Source organism: Delphinapterus leucas, chromosome 5 (assembly GCF_059928025.1).
Source record: "Delphinapterus leucas isolate spDelLeu-1000000601 "Yukka" chromosome 5, BTC_Dleu_Yukka2, whole genome shotgun sequence".
Lineage (NCBI taxonomy): Eukaryota > Metazoa > Chordata > Mammalia > Artiodactyla > Monodontidae > Delphinapterus > Delphinapterus leucas.
In genome coordinates, this window is record NC_143133.1 from 92,078,208 (window position 1) to 92,098,767 (window position 20,560).

The following is a 20,560-nucleotide window of genomic DNA, read 5'->3' on the forward strand; positions in this document are numbered from 1 at the left end:
AGCAGTAAGAGGCAGTAACATTATATTAACCTATACAAAATAAAGTAAGGCAGTGAATTTGTTATGAATCTGCTACCAAAACAAATTCATACCACACACCCAAAAGAAGTAATTTAAAAATTGAGAATTAGGGAGTAGTGTGCTCTCAAAGTCTGGACATGGGTTTCAGACTTGGCTTTATTACTAATTACTAACCTTTATTTCTAATCACTTAGCCATGCTGGTGTTCAGTTGAATACCTCATTTGGACAATGAGGTATTCAACTATAAAATCTCTAAGGTTATTTTTTCCCCTAAAATACTGTTTTATAATTCTGTCAAAATAAATATTAACATGGTGGATGAGGATAACACACTAAAAAACTTGCCCTTTCAAAGAGGCCATAAGCACCTCTGAAGGGGCAAACTGTGAAAACTGTGTACTGACAGAGAAAAAAAGTGTCCATAAAGTTTTTAAGGCTCAAAACTCAATATGCATTGTACGATGCCATTTAAATAAAACTATACACATGTACGTTAGTAATGTGTAAAGAATGAATAAGAGTTACTCCGAGAGGGTATGAATAAGATGAAGGGACTCTCACGTTTTACTCTATGTACTTTTGTACTGCTGGAATATTAGATACATACAAAATTATTTTTTCTATAGAATTTCTATAAGTATCTCTTAACATTTTCTATTAAAAATATAAACTCTGCAGAAAGACCTGATTTTCTTAGCCTACTATTTTGGTAAAGTTTCCGTCTTACCAAGCTATAATAATGTTGAGTAAACAAATAACTGAAGTATCTTTCATATGTGACAGAAATGGTCATTTTTAAAGCAATCTGATCGTTCTCTAAGCTCTCTTCTTTCCCTAGGAGTTTTACAGTGTCACTTTTGGCTGTAGATTAAATGTTCACTATACTAAATATTAAAAACTTGCCCCTTCAAAAAGGCCATAAGCACCTTCTATAATATTAAATTACTCTTCCAGGAGTATAAGAGAGAGGTATTTCAGAATGTGAAAGTTTTAACTGTATAATTTGTAATTACTCTTCTGCAAATTAAAAGGAGAGTAAAACTAAAAGAAATTCAATGTTCGCATTACCAGAAAAAAAGGTACCAAACTTTTGAGAAGAATGAGACTGGAAAGGACATAAAAGTCAGTAAAAATGGAGAGGCTACAAAAGAAGAAGGAATTTAAAATCTCACATCAAAGACTGATTATCTTTGATGATGGATAAACTGAAGAACAGTGAGAAAAGGAGGTTTGACAGATACGCATGGTCTGAATAATTCAATCAGTACTTAAGGCAAAAATCTTTTCTTCTACAGGTAGAAAAAAATCATGGACATATATACACTACCAAATGTAAGGTAGATAGCTAGTGGGAAGCAGCCGCATAGCACAGGGAGATCAGCTCGGTGCTTTGTGACCGCCTGGAGGGGTGGGTTAGGGAGGGTGGGAGGGAGGTAGACACAAGAGGGAAGAGATATGGGAACATATGTATATGTATAACTGATTCACTTTGTTATAAAGCAGAAACTAACACACCATTGTAAAGCAATTATACTCTAATAAAGATGTAAAAAAAAAAAAAAGCCCTGATGTGGTCTTGACACCTTCTCCTTGCTCTTACCTAAAATATAGTTAAGTAAACAATGAAATACTGAAAGGCAGGCAGTAGAGAGGGGGAAAAAAAGGTCTGGATATGCAAAGTACATAATGAGTTTTTTACTTTGAAGGAAGCTATAAATATCTAAAGTGGAAAACAAAAGTACCAGGTAGATAAAAGATGCCGCTCTTACCCTGACAATGACTGAGATATAACAAAGAAATTAGAGAAAATGTGCCAAGTACTTAACCTTAAAGACAAAAGATTTCAGTCAAGAAGCTAAAAATATGGCTGAAAGGAGAACCAAATCATCATAATTTCCAAATTCAGCTTAAAACTATTCTTATTTCAAATAACCTTTTGGAATTAATGGCATAGTAAAGACTTTTCTTTTTACAGATTACCTGGCAAGTAATATTCCAAGATATAGATGACACTTTACACAATTAGTGCCATTTTCCAGCCTGTTTCCCTTAACTTTCCTCAAAAGACAAGAAAATAACTACGCAATAAATATCAGCAAGAATCGCTGCACTTCAGATGGTGTTTATTTTTTGTAAGAATATTTTAAACTGCACTCACCTGCTCCAAATAGTTCTTTGTGGACCTCTAATACCACAGCGACACCAATATTGTCTTTTGTCATCACTCTGTTCAACATAGCTTCGGATCCATCTGAATTAGCCATTGCCACTTGGTTAAATTCCACTGTATGCTTCTGCACCAATGTAAATCTAAAAGGTACAATGCATTAGTATTATGTTATTAGATAATTGGACTTTCATGCTAAAAGCCATTAAATGAAGGGAGCACAAGACATGGATGCTACTCATTGATCTCCCTAGTCACTTTCTAGCTGCAAGAGGCCTTGTGATATAGTTCTGGCCAATGAGAGGAAAAAGGTCTGATTACTGTAGAAACTTTCTTGGAAGTGCCACCTAGCAAAGATGGTGTGTGTGCATGTATGTGTATGTGTGTATTCCTTTACCCTTTTATATCTCTGCCCCTGTGATGAGAAACAGGAGGGTAAAAGACAGCCCACTCTGAATGGAGAAGCAGCTGAACCAGTTCTGGACTGCCATTTTTGGATCTCTTGTGTGAGAAAATTACTCTCCTCCTACTTCTTTAAGCTACTGCTGGGATTTTCTGGTATTCAAAGGTGAACACAACCTTAACTAAGTCAGCAGATTAATAAGAAAGAACAGCAAGAGGGAGGGGATATGGGGATATACATATACGTATAGCTGATTCACTTTGTTATACAGAAGAAACTAACACAACAATGTAAAGCAATTATACTTCAATAAAGATGTTAAAAAAAATAAGAATAAAATCTACCTACCCTGTTTGCAGTTTTATTCTCACCACATCAAGAAATCTGTCAAGAAAATGCAGGGACACACCCTTATCTCGGCTAAGTCGAAGCCGATTTTTCCATCTGGCTTTTACTAGAAAGCTGGAATTAGGTGAATGTAAGTGAACAGAAAGAAAGATTCTATAAGATGAGGAATGGCTCTCGCTGTGATTACAGCTTCTGCATCTGCACTAATATTTCTTTTCCTTAGTGCCAAAGTAGGTATTGTAGCATTGTAGGATTTAATAGAATTGAGTCTAGCACTGTCATTTAATAGCAGTATGACTTTGGTCAAGCCATTTAACCTCTGTCAGCCTAGTTTTATTAAGTTTGTGAAGTATTTATAAACAACCAAAACCTACTAAATATACTGTCTACCTTTCACTAGGTTTTAAGTGGAGAAAAGATATCTTTGCTCTTATAAAAGGTCCCCACCCCATCTTCCTCCTAGCTTTGAAAGAGAAGCCTGCACACATTCCTTCAAAAATACTAACATCTTACTGTGTTGCAGGGCACTGCTAGATGAAATAATACTCCTCTCCTTGCTCCAATTCTGAATGTCTCAGATGCGCTGAGAAGAATAAAAGGTCGGGTCAGGTGCCTACTCCTAAGCCAGAGTGATTAAAGGGAGTGTAGTTTCCACCCTCTACCTTAAAGAGGGGATATTTAAACTGAAACATGAAGGATGAGGAACTACCAAGGTGAAGAATGGAATCAGGAGCATTCCAGACAGAGGAAGAAGTGAGAGGTCCTGGGTCAGCAAACAACTTTGTATGTTTATAGGTTAGAAAGGAACGGAAGGGTAGAAATGGTGTTGGAGATTAAGAGGAAGAAGACTGACTGAACAGGTTCTAAGCAAGGATATGTTATTATTTGATTTATATTTTTTAAGATCACTGCAGCTGCATTGTAGAGAATGAATTACAGGAGCCAAAGTTCAGGAATTATGAGAACAATTAGAAAGTTTCTGAGGTTGTTTGGATGACAGATGATGGTGGCTTAGGCTAAGGCAAGAGAAATAAAGAGAAGTAGGCAGATTCAAAATAAGTTCTACAGATAGAATTGATCATCCTCCATATCAGACTTTTAAAAATGTCTTTAAGCAGTGGAATACCTTTTTCAAACAATTTCTGGTAAGATTCTTATACATAAAACAGATAAAGGCAGTATTAGGTTTAAATAAATCAATCACTGAAAATGACGAATCTGTTTTGATGATTATAAAAATTTGAAATCAGAGGGTATAGATGATAATTATAGTCATATCAGTCTCAGTACCCAGTTTATTTCTCTATTCTGTTTTGGTTACACAGCATTAATAATAAAAATCCTGATTCACACAGACACACAGATACAAGTGGTAAATAACTGACTTTGAACTCAGAAAAAGAAAGCAGGCAAAAACTCAATTCAGAGGTCTGCAACAAGTCAACTAAGCAGCATATCAGGAACATGTTATCAATTTCCAAAGTGTTAAAATTTGATATCTGAAACATCTGAGTGAACATGTTATTTTTAAATTACAGTTTAATTATTTGTATTTAATTTTTTTTTTTTTTTGCTGTACGCGGGCCTCTCACTGTTGTGGCCTCTCCCGTTGCGGAGCACAGGCTCCAGACGCACAGGCTCAGCGGCCATGGCTCATGGGCCCAGCCGCTCCACGGCATGTGGGATCTTCCCGGACCGGGGCACGAACCTGTGTCCCCTGCATCAGCAGGCGGACTCTCAACCACTGCGCCACCAGGGAAGAAGCCCTGTATTTAATTTTTGAAATATCTTGTAAATATTAACTCTTAAGGCTTATTTATAGGAACCTAGGGTTCTGTAGGAAAGTTTGAAAATCCTATTTAATAGTTATATTTTTAATATTGGAATATTTTTCTTCTACCAAAGTCAGACTATTATTTGGTAGGGGTTCTAATAATTAGATATTCGCCCCCCATATCTAATATCTAATTATTAGAACTAATATATCTAATTATTAGAATTGTCTAATTATTAGAACTGTCTTCCCTAACTAAAATTTGTTTCCCTGTATCTTTCTTCCATCAAAACTAGATCTACATCATTTCTTTACAGGAATATGGAATTTCTTTTCCATTTGACACTACTTTAAATATCATCCCCAAGTCTTCTCCAGAAAAGAAATCATCAATTCTTTATATGATATATGGTGTAAAACAGTTGTTCATTTGAAAAACTCAAGTTCACCCAAAGGTGCAGTACCTCGAACTGGGCAAAAATGAACTACTGCCTTCCTCATTTTGGACTGTATTTTTGTTAATAAAGACTGAAATTGCACTTGGGGACAGCCATGCTATTTATAAGCCAAATAAGTACTAATATATATCTAAAACTTTCTGGTTCTTTTAGCTCTTAAACCAGGTCTCTTCAGTCCTGCATTTATAGATGCTTAAAAACAAACAAGTGAAAAAATGACTTTATTAAGTTACATGTTTATTATAGAGATTTGGGGATGAGTTAAAAATATAAAGAAAATTTCAAGTCACTTGCAATCTAACACCCCCATCAACAAGTCAGTATGTTTCCCCAGACTCTTCTCCATGCACGTGCACACATTTTTTATACAATTAGAATAATACTCTAGGTCTATATTAATGAACATTCTACCATGGATGTTTCCCTATAAAATACTATATGTTTCAAAAATCAATTTTTATGGTTGCATTATAGTCCACTATACAGATTCACCATAATTGAACTATTCTGTATTGGACATTTACTTCTGATATGAGCTATTATAACTAATGCCGTTATAGTAATTAACACTTAGTTTAGTAATGAACTTTTTTGCATATAAATATTCTTCTGTGCTCTCAAATAATTTTACCTCTTCCTCTTTCCTTTCCTTTAATAATCTAAGAGTAGCAGACTTTATTTCTGTTGAGTATCATTTCATGAGCTTCTGCCCATTAGTTCACCCATTCAGATATTAAGGGTACTCGGAAACTACATTCTGTTTTTCCAAAAGATTAAATATCCCTGCCAGCTTTTCAGTTTTTATAAATTTTATATGTATATATATGTCTTCTCTTAAATAATCAAAATTCTCAATAGGGCAGTACAAATAATAATAATTAAAAAAAAGGGGTCCGTTATTGAGGATCCACTTTGTATCAAGACCTGTGATAGGTACTTCATACATATTAGTCCTAAAATTTGTTAAAACTTTGCAAAGGGGTGGACATGAAGAGATGCTGCCCAGATTCCTCATCAATCCTTCAGGAATTGCTCCAGTTGCAGAGAGCTGCCTCACCAAGGTCAAGTACTTCTGGGAGTGGCACGTATCCAATTACAGATCAAAAGCAAAAGATAAAGGTCTGGGAATTTTGGTCCCTCCTGGGTTAACTCTCACTGGCCATTTCAGCTCTAAAGCTACAGGGTGGGGTCAGCTGAGGCTGTCCAGGTCTGCAACACAGCTCTACTCTCTAGGCTAATTTCTGCTTTTTCCCCTTCCTTTCCACAGCTGTTGATCCTTAATAAACTCCTAAACACCAAAGTTAACTTGGAGTCTTCTTTCTGGAGAACTCAAATTGCAACAGACAGTATTACTATTACCATTACAAAGATGAGGAAAACTGAGGCTCGCCAATTTTTTGAAAAATGAAGTGGTTTATTTGTCCCCAGTATATTAGGACTCTTCCTATACACCAATATTCATGCCATCTATTGGGTTGGCCACAGAGTCCGTTCGAGTTTTTCTGTAACATTTTATGGAAAAAACCCGAACGAACTTTGTGGCCAACACAATACTCCTCTAATCATACTTTGGCAAGATATTTTAATACTATGGGGACATGGGATATAATTATATTGATATGGAAACCTAACTAGTTAAGGCACTTTAGTGACTCTCTTGGCTTACCAATCTCTTCTTGGTTTGCCAATCTCCTCCTTACCTGGTCTTAGTCTTTCCACTTTGAAAATAATTCTCCTCAACAGAGACCATGAAAGCAAAACAGAAGTTGCACACCTCTGGTTTTTTCTTGATCGTCAATTAGTGATGGCACAAGCCACATAGGTATACCCCTTTACAGTGCACATGTTACTTAAAATATCCTCCTCGTTGCCTTAACACTTTCACCCAATTTTCCCTTTTTCTTAATTTTCATGGCAAAGAACATAGGTTCATAAACTCTTTTTTTAATACATACTTGGTTATTGACTTTTTTAATCAAAAACAACAACAACAACAAAAAAAACCCAAAACAAAAAACACTCCTTTTAAAACGAATCCTGAACAATTACCCGGTTCATTAGATGCCTCCAACTACCCCTCCAACTTTCTTCCTCATTGTTAGTATAATTTATAATTGTATGGCCCTAGTTTTGACTTTTGAAACTTCCCAATCTTCTTGAGGTATCTGCTTTATAATGTCTTTGGTTTCAAAAAGTTCAGAAAAATAAAACCAGTTTTCCTAAATAGAGCACATGTCATTATAACTTACACCTCCCTCCTTGGGGCTTAGAGATACTAAAAGGGTCAGAGTTATATCCTCAATTTTATTATTTCAGCTTCACCAGTAGTTGAAGAACCAAAGAGATAGTTGAGAAGGAAAAGAAAATTCCTTCTTTCCAGTGAGAATTAAATAAGAGCATAGATATACTTCTTGAACCATAAGAACTTTTCAGGGACTCTGCCTTTAGAAAATGAGATTTCTAGCACCAGAATAGGGAGTTATAATCTCCTATAACTTATCTTGTGTTTGTGTTTATTTTATACTATATTTATAATACATTTATAAAATAGTAAGAAATAGTTATCCATATTCTATCCATACTACTTTAGAACAATACTACTTCTTACTTTCTCCCCTCCTACCTACCAACCAAATAAACTTCACTCTGCTTCTACTTTCTGTTAACTACGACCCTTTCTGATCACATTAAACTCACTCTTAAACCTAAACCAAATAGAAGTTTTTATTGTATATTCAGCATAAGATGCTATAAAATGTGTTCTTAGGTCCTTTCAAGTAATCATGGGAGTGCCAGAAAACAATTTGCTAGAAAAGATAAGCTTAGAGAGTGAGATAAATAGGGAAGAAAAGAGGATATTCACCATCCTACCTATATTTGTACAACTCTTTTAACCACTAAAAGCACTTTCACATTCTTGATCATTTTAGCCCCATAAGAAACCTCTGAAATTAGGCAGAAGAGTTATTATTATCCATACTGGAAAGGTAAAGGAAACTGGAATAAAGCAATAATTTTATGTTTCAGATTAAATTAATGGGAAAGTTAACACTGGAAACCAGGAACCACAATCTCAGATTTTAAAATTCTAAACACAACCACCACCTATGACAGAAAAAATTAGTAACTGAGAAACTAGTAAGACAGGATTATCACAATAGGTCATTTTGGGACAAAACTATAACCTCTGAATGACCTCTTCTCAACCACCAAACCACCTGTCGTAACACAGAAGGAAAAACAAGGACTTGGCCTTACCTGGTACCTCTGAGACAAACAGCAGAGGCAATACAGTAAGGACTAAGCACCATGACAACCTAGTTCCCAGTCCTATTGGAAGAGACCTGCCTCTTCACAGTGTAATGGTCACACTGTTCTACAACTGCTGTTTTCATCTTTCCCTTTCTCACTGATTTGAAACAAAGCATGATCAGATCAGAATTGCTAACCTCAGGAAAAGCAAGTAAGTCTAGATCTGGTTTCAGCTCCATTTTTCAACATTTTGGATTTCTTCAAATTGCGTATCGGGCTCCAAGACTCCATTTCTACTAACTGTTTAGTCTATAGAACAAAACATGGGAAAGAGAAACTTTCTGACTCTAAAAAACTTATCTATAGTAACAGTCTCTTCTTACACACACACACAAAATACAGACCTATATGTATATGTCTGTTTTATAAAATATTTTGCACTGAAGAAAACACTTATTAAGATAAAGGACAAAGAAAAGGTGATTTCTGGCATCTTATCAACCCAAATTTCTATTTTCTGGTATCTTTATGCACCTAATTACCCAAAAAATGATGTTCATAATGACCAAAAGGTGCTACCAAATCTTGAAGTGCCTTCTGAATCCCCAAAGGTTAAACTAGAATGTATACAATATAAAGTATAATGTATACAATATAAAATATAGGGGTTGGGCTTCCCTGATGGTGCAGTGGTCGAGAGTCCGCCTGCCGATGCAGGGGACATGGGTTCGTGCCCCGGTCCGGGAAGATCCCACATGCCGCGGAGCGGCTGGTCCCGTGAGCCATGGCCGCTGAGCCTGCGCGTCCGGAGCCTGTGCTCCGCAACGGGAGAGGCCACAACAGTGAGAGGCCCGCGTACCGCAAAAACAAAAACAAAAAAACAAAATAAAATATAATGTATTCTAATTCTCTGAATAATGGTCTGTGTCCCAGCCATTACTAAGCAATATACTATCCTTCCATCATGATGGATAAGAGATTTTTATTATAATATTTTGCTAAAAATAGTGATTATTATAGTTTCCATTTATTGTTACCCATTCTGTACCACTGTTTTCCATGAAGGGAAAAAAATTTCATCACTGAAGATGAGAAATTATCTGATACTCTGGTTTTAGAAGATTAAGACCTTGAGAATGAGTACAGAGAATTGAAGCACTCTTCTACAGCTATCTTTTAACTGTGAGTCTTGTAAATCATATAAATTCTCTTACAAGGTAATACACAAATATGTACAAATGAGAAAATAAGCCCAGAAAGGGTAAGTAATTCATTCAAGATTATACAGCTGCATAAGCAGGAGAACCACCTGGCTTCCAAACAGTCTTTTCTTTGCACTGCATCATTTCTCCAATCTGAAGAAGGAGTAGAAGAAATGCAGCATAGTGTACTTTGTGTTAAATTCCAAATAGTTTGGCATTGGACAGATAACATGACATCAGCAAGTTATTTGGCACTGTTCAAAACGGGTGGAATTTAACAACATATCACACTCAAGGTCTTCATCTGTTGCTGGATCCATGTTACTATTTAGGCAAAAAGTTGAAGAAGGAAAGAAATGCAAATGATGCATCGAAGTATTTCCTATGTATTTATCTCTTAACTAATTTACAGCATTTTTAATAATTCAAGTATCAGTTTTCAAATACTTGGTTGTTTAAAGTTTCCTAGACAATTGTTAGTTCAAAATCTTAGTTACCTCTAGTAAATTATCAAGGCATTTTAGACTTTCCTCTCAAAACTGTAAAGGGAATGAAAAAAATTTTAGGTATTATCATCTTTCAGAAAGAAACGACGGCAAATGGAAAAACAGATTGATGTTACATGTCTCAATGTTATCAGTAATTCTTTTTTTAATTATGGTGTTTCAAGGAAATTTGTGCGTGAATACTGGTAACAAATATCAAATTCAAGGCAGTATTTCCCAAATGAGGTAACCTTTTAATAGGTACAAGTGATGTCGGAAGCTGAAACAATAAGTCTAAAGATAAACAACAAGGACATACTGTATAGCACAGGGAGCTACACTCAATATTTTGTAATAACCTATATAAGAATCTGGGAAAATATATATATATGTAAAACGGAATCACTTTGCTGCACACCTGAAACTAACACAACATTGTAAACCAACTATACTTCAATGAAAAAAAGTAATAAATATTAAAAAGAAAAGAAATCTAAAGATGCAGTTTAGTACAGTGGTTAAAAGCATTGACTGTGAAGCCAGATAATCTCTATGTCTTGGTTTCCTCATCTCTAAAAATGAGGAAATAGCTCTATTCCTACCTCTGAGGATTGCTTTAAAAATTAAATAAGATAATCAGTATAAATAAAAGAAAACGGGGGACATGTAAACACTATGAAAGTAATAGCTATTGTTATTCTAAAATTTGTTAAAAAAAAAAAATCAGCAACCCACTAGAAGAATTTAGCATATCCTGACCTCAAATACTTCAGGGCCCTGTACTAATTATTAAACAAGTGAAAAATCTCTATTAAAAAGTCACAGAAAAGATATGAAAGTAGGTACAAATAAGTGAGAAGAAGGGGCTCAAATATCTTTCAAATTCACTTAATTCATTTACTTAAAATAACATGCCATGCTGGTAATAAATAGGCTTGTATCAATAAAAACATTGAAATGATTTGTTATAATAGGCACCAAACAGGAAAATAGTCACAGGCGTTTAGTAGATGATTCCCTATCTAATGTATCAAACCTAAGTTATTAACTACAGGATACAATCTCTATGAGAATCCATATATTTCAGTCTTCTACTGGAGGTTCCTTCAAATTTTCCACTGTAAAACTGGCAGCCTTTATGAGGCAAAAATATACTTCTCTCTTTTCCTCAGGATGATAACCAAAGGAATCTGCCTCTAACCATCTAGTCACTCAGCCAGCGTTCAAGAGATAGCCTTCTATGAAATAATGCCATTTGCAGCAACATGGATGGACTTAAAGGTTATCATACTAAGTGAAGTAAGTCAAAAAGAGAAAGACAAATACCATACGATATCACTTATATGTGGAATCTAAAATATGACACAAATGAACCTATCTATGAACAGAAATAGACTTACAGACATAGAGAACAGACTTGTGGTTGCCCAGGGGGAACGGAAAGGGGGAGGGGCAGTGGGGGAGAGATGGATTTGGAGTTTGGGGTTAGTAGATGCAAACTGTTATATATATAGAATGGATAAACAAGGTCCTACTGTACAGCACAGAGAACTATATTCAATATCTTGTGATAAACCATAATGAAAAAGAATATAAAAAAGAATGTATGTATGTATAACTGACTCACTTTAACTCTACTTCAATAAAAATAAATAGATAAATAAAAGAATGAAATAAACAGTCATAAAATAAACTCTTCACAATTCCAAACCAAAAAAAAAAAAAAAAGGGAGCGATAGCCTTCTAAGTGTCTTATGGCTCTGCACCCTCAAGTAGGAAATGCAGTTCCTAAATCCAATGCATACAACATCATAAACCCAGTAAGAGAGAAATACTAATATTGCAAAGGATTACAGAAACAGAGAAATATGACAATAATATAAATGTTTCCAGGACACTTAATGGTTTATGAAGTACCTATCCATTCATTATCTCCTTTAATTCTTGTCACTAACTCTGAACAGATAATCTTTTCCATTTTAAACTCAAGAATACTAAAAGCACGGAGGTCTCTACAAGATTGTTCATGTATTTTAATAAGCAGTCATCATCTTATCTTTGACTGTATTTTCATCAACTATATTACAGCCCTGAAAAGACAAAGGTCATGTTTTCTGTTTTCCATTGCAGGTCATGACCGCTTTCCATTGTCCTGTCTCAGTCAATCCTTTAACTCCCTACCTCCATAAGGTCTGTGCGTGTCCTCCCTTATCTATCCTTGCATATCTCCACCTCATATATACCATATTAGATTGTGATTTTCCTACTAGAGCTCTGAGTGGGATAGAAACTGTATGTCTTTGAGACTATTGTGACTAGCACAGCATTTGTCACAAAGCAAATGCTCAGTAAACATTTAGTGAATGAATGACTAAGTAAACATATAGAATGTTAATTTAAAAAGATGAAAAGTTCATAAAATGAACGATTCTGAAAAAGGTCAACTAGCAAAAAAAATCTTTCTTTTTTACACAAAAACTAATATTTTACTTCATGAAAATATATAAATACAGTATCATATTCAAGTATATACTCTTTAATATTTTTAATGTAATTTGGCAAAAGAAGCATAAAGAATAATACAGTAAACATTCTTATTTTCAATACACAGCCTAAGAAATAAAACATTACCAGTAGTTTTAAACTTTTATATTACCTGTCTATTTCAGGGTCAAACCAAAGACAATTTCAAATGTGTGGGAATTAAAGAAATAAGTACACTATTATGCTTCATTTCCTTAACTCACTTTTCTGTTTTGAAGAATATTGCACAACCATCCACATGCTTTCTCTCCTGCTCAGACATGATTTTGGCACGTGACTTTGGAGAAAAAAATCCATCATATCCACGCTCCTTCAATGCTGGCAGAAAGAGAGTGAAGTATTGCTCTGTTTCCACTTCCTGAGATGACAAAGAAACATAATCATTGACATGACAGAGGAAAACTAAGATATAAAAACGTGCAGCATTGTGAGTAAGGTGTGACCAAGTTAAAATACTTCACTTAAAAAATATTATCTAAGTACCCTACCTTATTGATAGCAGCCACCATTTGACAATGGCAGCTTTTTAAAACCTAAGAGAACCAGAAAATAACGTGATTTTCTCATGCTCACACAGGTAGTTGTTCCCAAGTCTCTTGACTCCCAATTTAGAATTCATTCCATTATACTTCACTTCCTCAACTGGTAAATGAACAATTGAAAGTTGGTCATATTATAGATTCGGTGGTATGGAACAGCAAATTTTATATTATAAAGAGGTAATTTTAAAAATTATTTCAAATTTCTCAACTGTGGTAGAAAGAAATGATACGCTAGAGTGAAAAGCTTAAGATCTACCAACAAAAAATTCTACTTAAGGAAATTTTAGGTACCTGAATACCAATAATCCAATGGTCTGTGTTAAAGTAGTAATTATTAAGTTAGACCCATAACATATTTTTAACAAATCTTTCCAAATGAAATAATCAAGTGTGAAGATAATGATTTATGTATGCTAATGCTCATAACAACATGATTTTGTAACAGTGAAAACATAAACAGCCTGAATGTCCAACAGTAGGGAAAATGCTAAATCAATTAATATATATTCATATAATTGGCTTTGAGGAATTTTAGTAACATGGGTAGTGCATTAAGTGCAATAAACAAGGTACAAAATACATCAATGGTGTGATCTCTATTTTGAAAACATATCTGTACATATCTGTAAATAAATAGGCAAGTGAATTTTTTTTAAAGTGTACAAGAAATACTTCAGAAGTTTTAACCCAGCAACTGTATTTGGGATATGGGATTAGGTGTTTTCCTCCATTATTCTTTTTTTTTTTTTGCGGTACGCGGGCCTCTCACTGTTGTGGCCTCTCCCGTTGTGGAGCACAGGCTCCGGACGCGCAGGCTCAGTGGCCATGGCTCATGGACGCAGCCGCTCGGCGGCATGTGGGATCTCCCGGACCGGGGCACGAACCCGTGTCCCCTGCATCAGCAGGCGGACTCTCAACCACTGCGCCACCAGGGAAGCCCCCTCCATTATTCTTTATATTTTTTCAAAATTTCCAACTTCTCTACAAGTTGTAGAAATATCTGAGGTGCTTATTAAAATTGTCTTTTTTTAAGAGGAGAGAAAATAATTGCTTTGGGTTCTCCTTCGAACACAGGAACTCTCCCAAAAGTAAGATCTTCTATAATTTTTAGGTTCACCTTTAAGTTAAAGACAATTTAATTTCTATAGTGTTACCTGAAGACTAATGATATCTGCGTCACAGTTAACAATTTCTTCCATAATTCCCTTTTTCCTGTATTCCCAGTTTAATGCCCAGGATGGGCAATAGCCATATAGCTGCCGGGTGGCGTATTTATCACATAACACATTGTAACACATAACCGTGAATGATGCTAAGAAGTGGGAGAAAAAAACAACAGACAAAAGGGAGAAAATTAGGCAATGTTTTCTAAAGCAATATCACATATACACCTACACAAGCACACATGCCACACAAACATACCCCAAATATCATCATCGTGAAATGCCTTGGGCAAGATTCCATTAAACTATACCTATAAAACTTCACTGGAATCCATCACATCAAAGTCCTTTTACCAGAATTAGACTAATACTTCATATTTGTGATTTTTTAGAATATTTTAATAAAAATTCGACTTTTAAATCAGAATGCCATTTTTTTGCACATAATTTACTGAGCAAGACTTTATAAATGGAATAAAAGTAAATTTTAATTTTTCTCGTTAAAAGGCTCTAATTTCATTAACTTGTATTAACAAAATATCCATACTTAATACTTTTTTGGGCCTCTTAATGCTCTCACTGCTCTAAGCCAGAAGAATATGGACTAACAAAGTTCAGTCATAAGAGAATCCTTTTTTACCAAATCAAATGTTCATTTCTAAAACTAAATTCTCATTTTAAAATGCCTATATAAGGACTACAAGCAAACTAATAGGAAAACGCAGCTTGTATCCCTGCTACTCAAAAATGTGCTCTAAGTACCAGCAGCATCAGTTATCACCTAGGAACTCAGTACTGAAGAATTTCTGCCTTCACAAAGACTTAATGAATTGGAACCTGCAATTTAACAAACTCCCCAGGTGATTCATACGCACATGCACACCAGTTTGAAAAGCCCTGATTTTTATCATTAATTCTCTATCCTGGCTGTCCATTAGAATCAGTTTGTAGAACTTTTTTTAAAAAATGCTGATACTCAGCGCCCTACTCCAGACTAATTAAGTTAGTATATTAGGATTTGGGTATTAATATTTTTAAACAGCTTCCCAGGTGATTACAATGGGCAGACACAGTTGAGAATCAAGTACTTAATAAAAGGTGAGGAATCCAAGAATGAAGTAACACTTGATTGAAGTTGATTCAAAGTCAGATGATGGGAAAGGTATTAAGAGAAACTTAGTTCAACGGTCCCCTGGAAATCTGACTGGTGGCCATTTTGTATACTGGTACCTCTTTTCACTATCTGGGATTAATTCTTACATAGTTTAATTACCATTATAGTTTTGTGGCTATAAATCACCCTTAACCATTGTTAGTTATTATACACATCTCCCTATGCATCAGAAAGGCATTTTTAATATCTTTTTTTTGTTTTTTTGTAGCACTGATTCTACTCACGGAAGTCAGACATCCCAAGAAAAATCCATAGTGGTTTTTCAAAAAGGAAAACCCAAGAACACATTACTTGAGAATTCAACAACTAATGAAAACTTGTTTCTGTTGTTCCTCTTCTTAATGGAAATGAAGGTATGTGATATTAGGAAAGATCTTCTTCAAGATTATGTTAACTCGTGCTCAGAAAGGGATTACTTTGAAGAACTAGAAAATGGTGTTTTTAATATCATTTTAATACCAGAAAGGGAACAATTAATTACACATTAAGGAAGGCTAAACACAAAATAAATCTGCCTAACTTAAGGCTTTGTAGAAAAACTGAGGTATTCGTTTTACTCAGACCATCAATGTGAATCCTGATAACAGAAGTGTTATTCTTGATAACACTGATACAGTACCTCTTAGAACAGTCTGATACTATGGCTCCAGAGTGTGGTGGTTTTAAAATTATTACCTCTAGAAGATACAGAAATGTACTAATATGATAATATTTCTCAGTGTTATTAAAATATAAATAGAACCATGAACACATTACACTTCGCACATCTCCCGATACCTAAGCAAATGATTTTTTCTGAATCCTTCCACTTCTTACCTTAAATTAAAAAAAAAAAAAAAAAAGACGGGCTTTATATTGTTGTAAAAGTACATAATAAATTCTGTGGTTTACTCTTTAAAATTAAGTATCAGTATTCAGTGATTGGTTTACCTTCATATTAAAACAGTAAAATTTTCATTTTTAAAACAAAATTAGGTATCATGAAAACTATCACTTGTGATTAAGAAGAATATTAATTTGTAACAACTTATTTTAAGCAGAATTCCCAATCATAAAATGTCTAATGAGCAGTAAGAAGCCCTATAAATGTCAAATCATCATTGGTCTGCACCAAAAGATAAAGGTTTATATTTCCTACATTACTGCAGTTCTAGAAATGCTAAATCATATAATTAAACTGCTCAAATCTTCACCCTATATCATTTCTATACCCTTGGCCTGGTATCATATTTTGTTTCCAATACAGTAAATGGAACTCAGTCTAAATTATCCTTTTACAAAGCATTATCAGCTTACCCACTCAAGAAAGATAAAGTATCTAAGTAGTTTAAAATTTTTCAGAAGAAAATTCATTACTACTCATTTTTCTTAAATCACCAAACCCTATGTGAAGATGCCACTTGGAAAGCTCTATTACAAGAACTAATTTTAAAACCAAGAGCTGCATCATTGTGAAAGGTATGAGATCCCTGTACATAAGCCTTAGGGTAGACTTTTAAGTCTATTGATCAGTATTTTTAAACGCATCTACTCAGGGGAGGTAAAATGAAGGTCTGTCAATTTTATCACAAAGCCCAAATGGCATTTCAAGTATATCCGAAAAAAGTCAAGGGAGAATAAGAAAAACTATTTACCTGATGGCAGAATTTGGTCTCGTTCTTTTAATGTAATCCATGGCCTCGGAGGAAGCTGCTCTGGATGAACTGGAAAAAATGTATATTCTTTTAAACATATTTTCATGTCTTTCTAAAATCAGTATCATTTGCTTTGTAATGTCAAATCAGCTTCTGTTTTCTCTTCAGCTATAACGCCTCACAAACTGACTTAAAAATATAGTACTGAAATATAACGAAGATTTAGAAGCTGAAGGAAGTTGACGAAGAGTTCTGCATAAAACACGTAACTAATATCCAAAAAGAACATGAGGAAATTCAGTAGTGGCATTTATACTTACACAGTATTTATAAAAAAGTACCTATTTAAAACCTTAAGTAAGGTTGCTTCCATGTCCTGGCTATTGTAAATAGCGCGCAGTGAACATTTTGGTACATGACTCTTTGAATTATGGTTTTCTCAGGGTATATGCCCAGAAGTGGGATTGCTGGGTTATATGGTAGTTCTGTTTTTAGTTTTTTAAGGAACCTCCATACTGTTCTCCATAGCGGCTGTATCAATTTACATCCACCAACAGTGCAAGAGGGTTCCCTTTTCTCCACATCCTCTCCAGCATTTATTGTTTGTAGATTTTCTGATGATGGCCATTCTGACTGGTGTGAGGTGACACCTCATTGTAGTTTTGATTTGCATTTCTCTAATGACTAGTGATGTTGAGCATCCTTTCATGTGTTCGTTGGCAATCTGTGTATCTTCTTTGGAGAAATGTCTATTTAGGTCTTCTGCCCATTTTTGGATTGGGTTGTTTGGTTTTTTGATATTGAGCTGCATGAGCTGCTTGTATATTTTGGAGATTAATCCTTTGTCAGTTGCTTGTTTGCAAATATTTTCTCCCATTCTGAGGGTTTTCTTTTGGTCTTGTTTATGGTTTCCTTTGCTACGCAAAAGCTTTTAAGTTTCATTAGGTCCCATTTGTTTATTTTTATTTTTATTTCCATTTCCCCAGGAGGTGGGTCAAAAAGGATCTTGCTGTGATTTATGTCACAGAGTGTTCTGCCTATGTTTTCCTCTAAGAGTTTTATAGTGTCTAAAGGCAGGACAGGAATAAAGACGCAGACACAGAGAATGCAGTTGAGGACACGGGAAGGGGAAAGGGTAAGCTGGGACGAAATGAGAGTAGCACTGACATGTATACACTACCAAATGTAAAACAGATAGCTAGTGGGAAGCAGCTGCATCGCACAGGGAGATCAGCTGGGTGCTTTGTGACCACCTAGAGGGGTGGGATAAGGAGGGTGGGAGGGAGACGCAAAAGGGAGGGGACATGGGGATATATGTACAAAGCTGATTCACTTTGTTATACAGCAGAAACTAACACAACATTGTAAAGCAATTATACTCCAATAAAGATGTTAAAAAAACAAAAACAAAAACTTAAGTAAGGTGTTATGTCTTAATTACACATATAAATTGTGTTGACCCAGCTTTGTTCCCAGCTGGTAAATCAAAACTATGTGAAGTTTCAACACACTGACGAACAAAATATTCAAATATTTTTAAAATAAAAAAAACAAATATGCATGCATAATAAAAATTACTGAATTTTCTAACAGGGCTTTCATTTCCTAATTTTACTCTTTCTCTCTTTCATAATGTCAATGCAAAGCAAGAGATTAGAGCTACATTATACAGAAAAAAGGAAGGCACTGGTTAAACATTAACTGCTCAGATATGACTGTCAATACTATGGAACTAAATGTTACCAAACTATCAGATGAAAGAAAATTCCTAAATTAAGATTTAACTTCCTCTTTTTCTTCTCCCTTTTAAACACATTTGCAGTTACAGAACAATTTGATTAGAGTTTACAGATTTACCCAGGGAATCAGTGGATAAGAAATCTATTCCTTTAAAACAAAAACACTCCATCATCATCCAGCCATAGAAATTTTGACCACAGTATCCAAGACCTTTAAAAAAGTTTCACTTTATTAATCATTTTGATGTTCTGAAGTCTACCTAAAGGATGCCTGTTTTAGCAGCCATGCTTTTCACAAAGTGAAATGAACGTTATTTTGCACAGTCCATATGAAGGTCATCATAAGATGACAAACAAACCATCCAGCTGGTTCAACACACTGAATCCTGGAAAATAATCATGCCTGCTAGGAGTGCCATGCCAGAATCTTGGCAACTATCTCAAAAAATGGAAAGCTCATTATGTAAATATAATGAAGAGTAAACAAGGAACTTTTTAGCTGCTGGGATCCTTATTAGCAAATAGTTAAACATTCAGAAAGCACAAAAGATATCAAAATAAGACAAGTAAGGTGATGTCAACATTGTGACGCTTCCCATATCTTAACTGATACAGCACAATATATCAGTGTAAGTAAAACGTATAATATTCCCCAACAACAACCAAAGAACAAAAACATAGGAAAAGATACTCTATCTCACCAGTAACCAGGAAACATTAAAAAATGAGATAGCATGTCTTTATCCAAGTTGACAAAAAAAAAATTTTAAGTTTACTAACATCAGGGTTGGTGAAGGGGATAAGAAACAGATACTTGCATGTACAACTGGTGGGAATACAAATTGGTACAGCTCTCTGGGAAGACAAACTGGCATCATCTTTTAAAATTTAAAACATTCATGTCCCTGTGACCCAGCAATTCTATTTCTTGGGATCAGCCCTATCTGCTTAAAGCAGCATTCAAATAGATATTCATTATGCCACTGTTTGTAACAGCAAAAGCAATGGTAAATGGTTATTATCCATTTCACAGAAGTCTATGCTACAGTTTAAAAGAAAAAACATACATGTGTGCTAAAGTGGAAAGGTATATAAGAAATACTGTTGAGTGAGAAAAAAGTAGAAAAATATATATGATACATTTTAATTAAAAAATAAGATACATTATAATAATAGGATATATTTTATTAGAAAAAAATTTAAAACACACATGCAAAGTAATACCATAAAACTTCTACTGGCATAATTTTTATATGTAATGTCTATAGACATGCCTACAAGGATACACACCCAACTTACAAGTGTGTTTACTTACACGGAAGGGACTGGAATTAAAGGTAGTGGTCAAAGGAAAATCTAGTCTTAACCGGAATTTAAGTATTTATTACAAGGAGAATAATATATTCATGTGTGGCACATACTTAAAATTGACTTTTTTCAAGATAAAATTGCATAGCCGATGATATGACAAAGGAGAGGAATACAGAGTTATATGGGCCAACTATCAAATCAGATAAAGACTGTTTAATAGATAAATCTATATGGTCCTAGACACAGCACAAGGATTTGGATCAAAATTGAAGATAAGTCTATTCTCATTATGAAGAGAAGAACAGCAGTTGACATCTTAATACGTCTTTCAGCATCATACC

General features: G+C 34.7%; 1 protein-coding gene across 11 annotated transcripts in view; it reads right to left on the reverse strand.

Annotated features, from left to right (window-relative positions):
- The window catches only part of CNOT6L (CCR4-NOT transcription complex subunit 6 like), a 128,503-nt gene that overhangs the window by 24,108 nt on the left and 83,835 nt on the right, over positions 1-20,560 (reverse strand). For 7 of the 11 annotated variants that reach the window (XM_089912097.1, XM_089912093.1, XM_089912091.1 and 4 more), the window contains 6 exons: positions 17,170-17,238; positions 16,313-16,351; positions 14,353-14,510; positions 12,860-13,014; positions 2,942-3,055; positions 2,182-2,333 (listed from right to left, as the gene is read on the reverse strand). In XM_089912097.1, coding sequence (XP_089768223.1) covers positions 2,182-2,333; positions 2,942-3,055; positions 12,860-13,014; positions 14,353-14,510; positions 16,313-16,351; positions 17,170-17,238 — 687 coding nt within the window. The remainder of the gene's footprint in view (positions 1-2,181; positions 2,334-2,941; positions 3,056-12,859; positions 13,015-14,352; positions 14,511-16,312; positions 16,352-17,169; positions 17,239-20,560) is intronic. The other 4 variants (XM_022599511.3, XM_089912099.1, XM_089912094.1 and 1 more) reach the window with 3 other exon arrangements.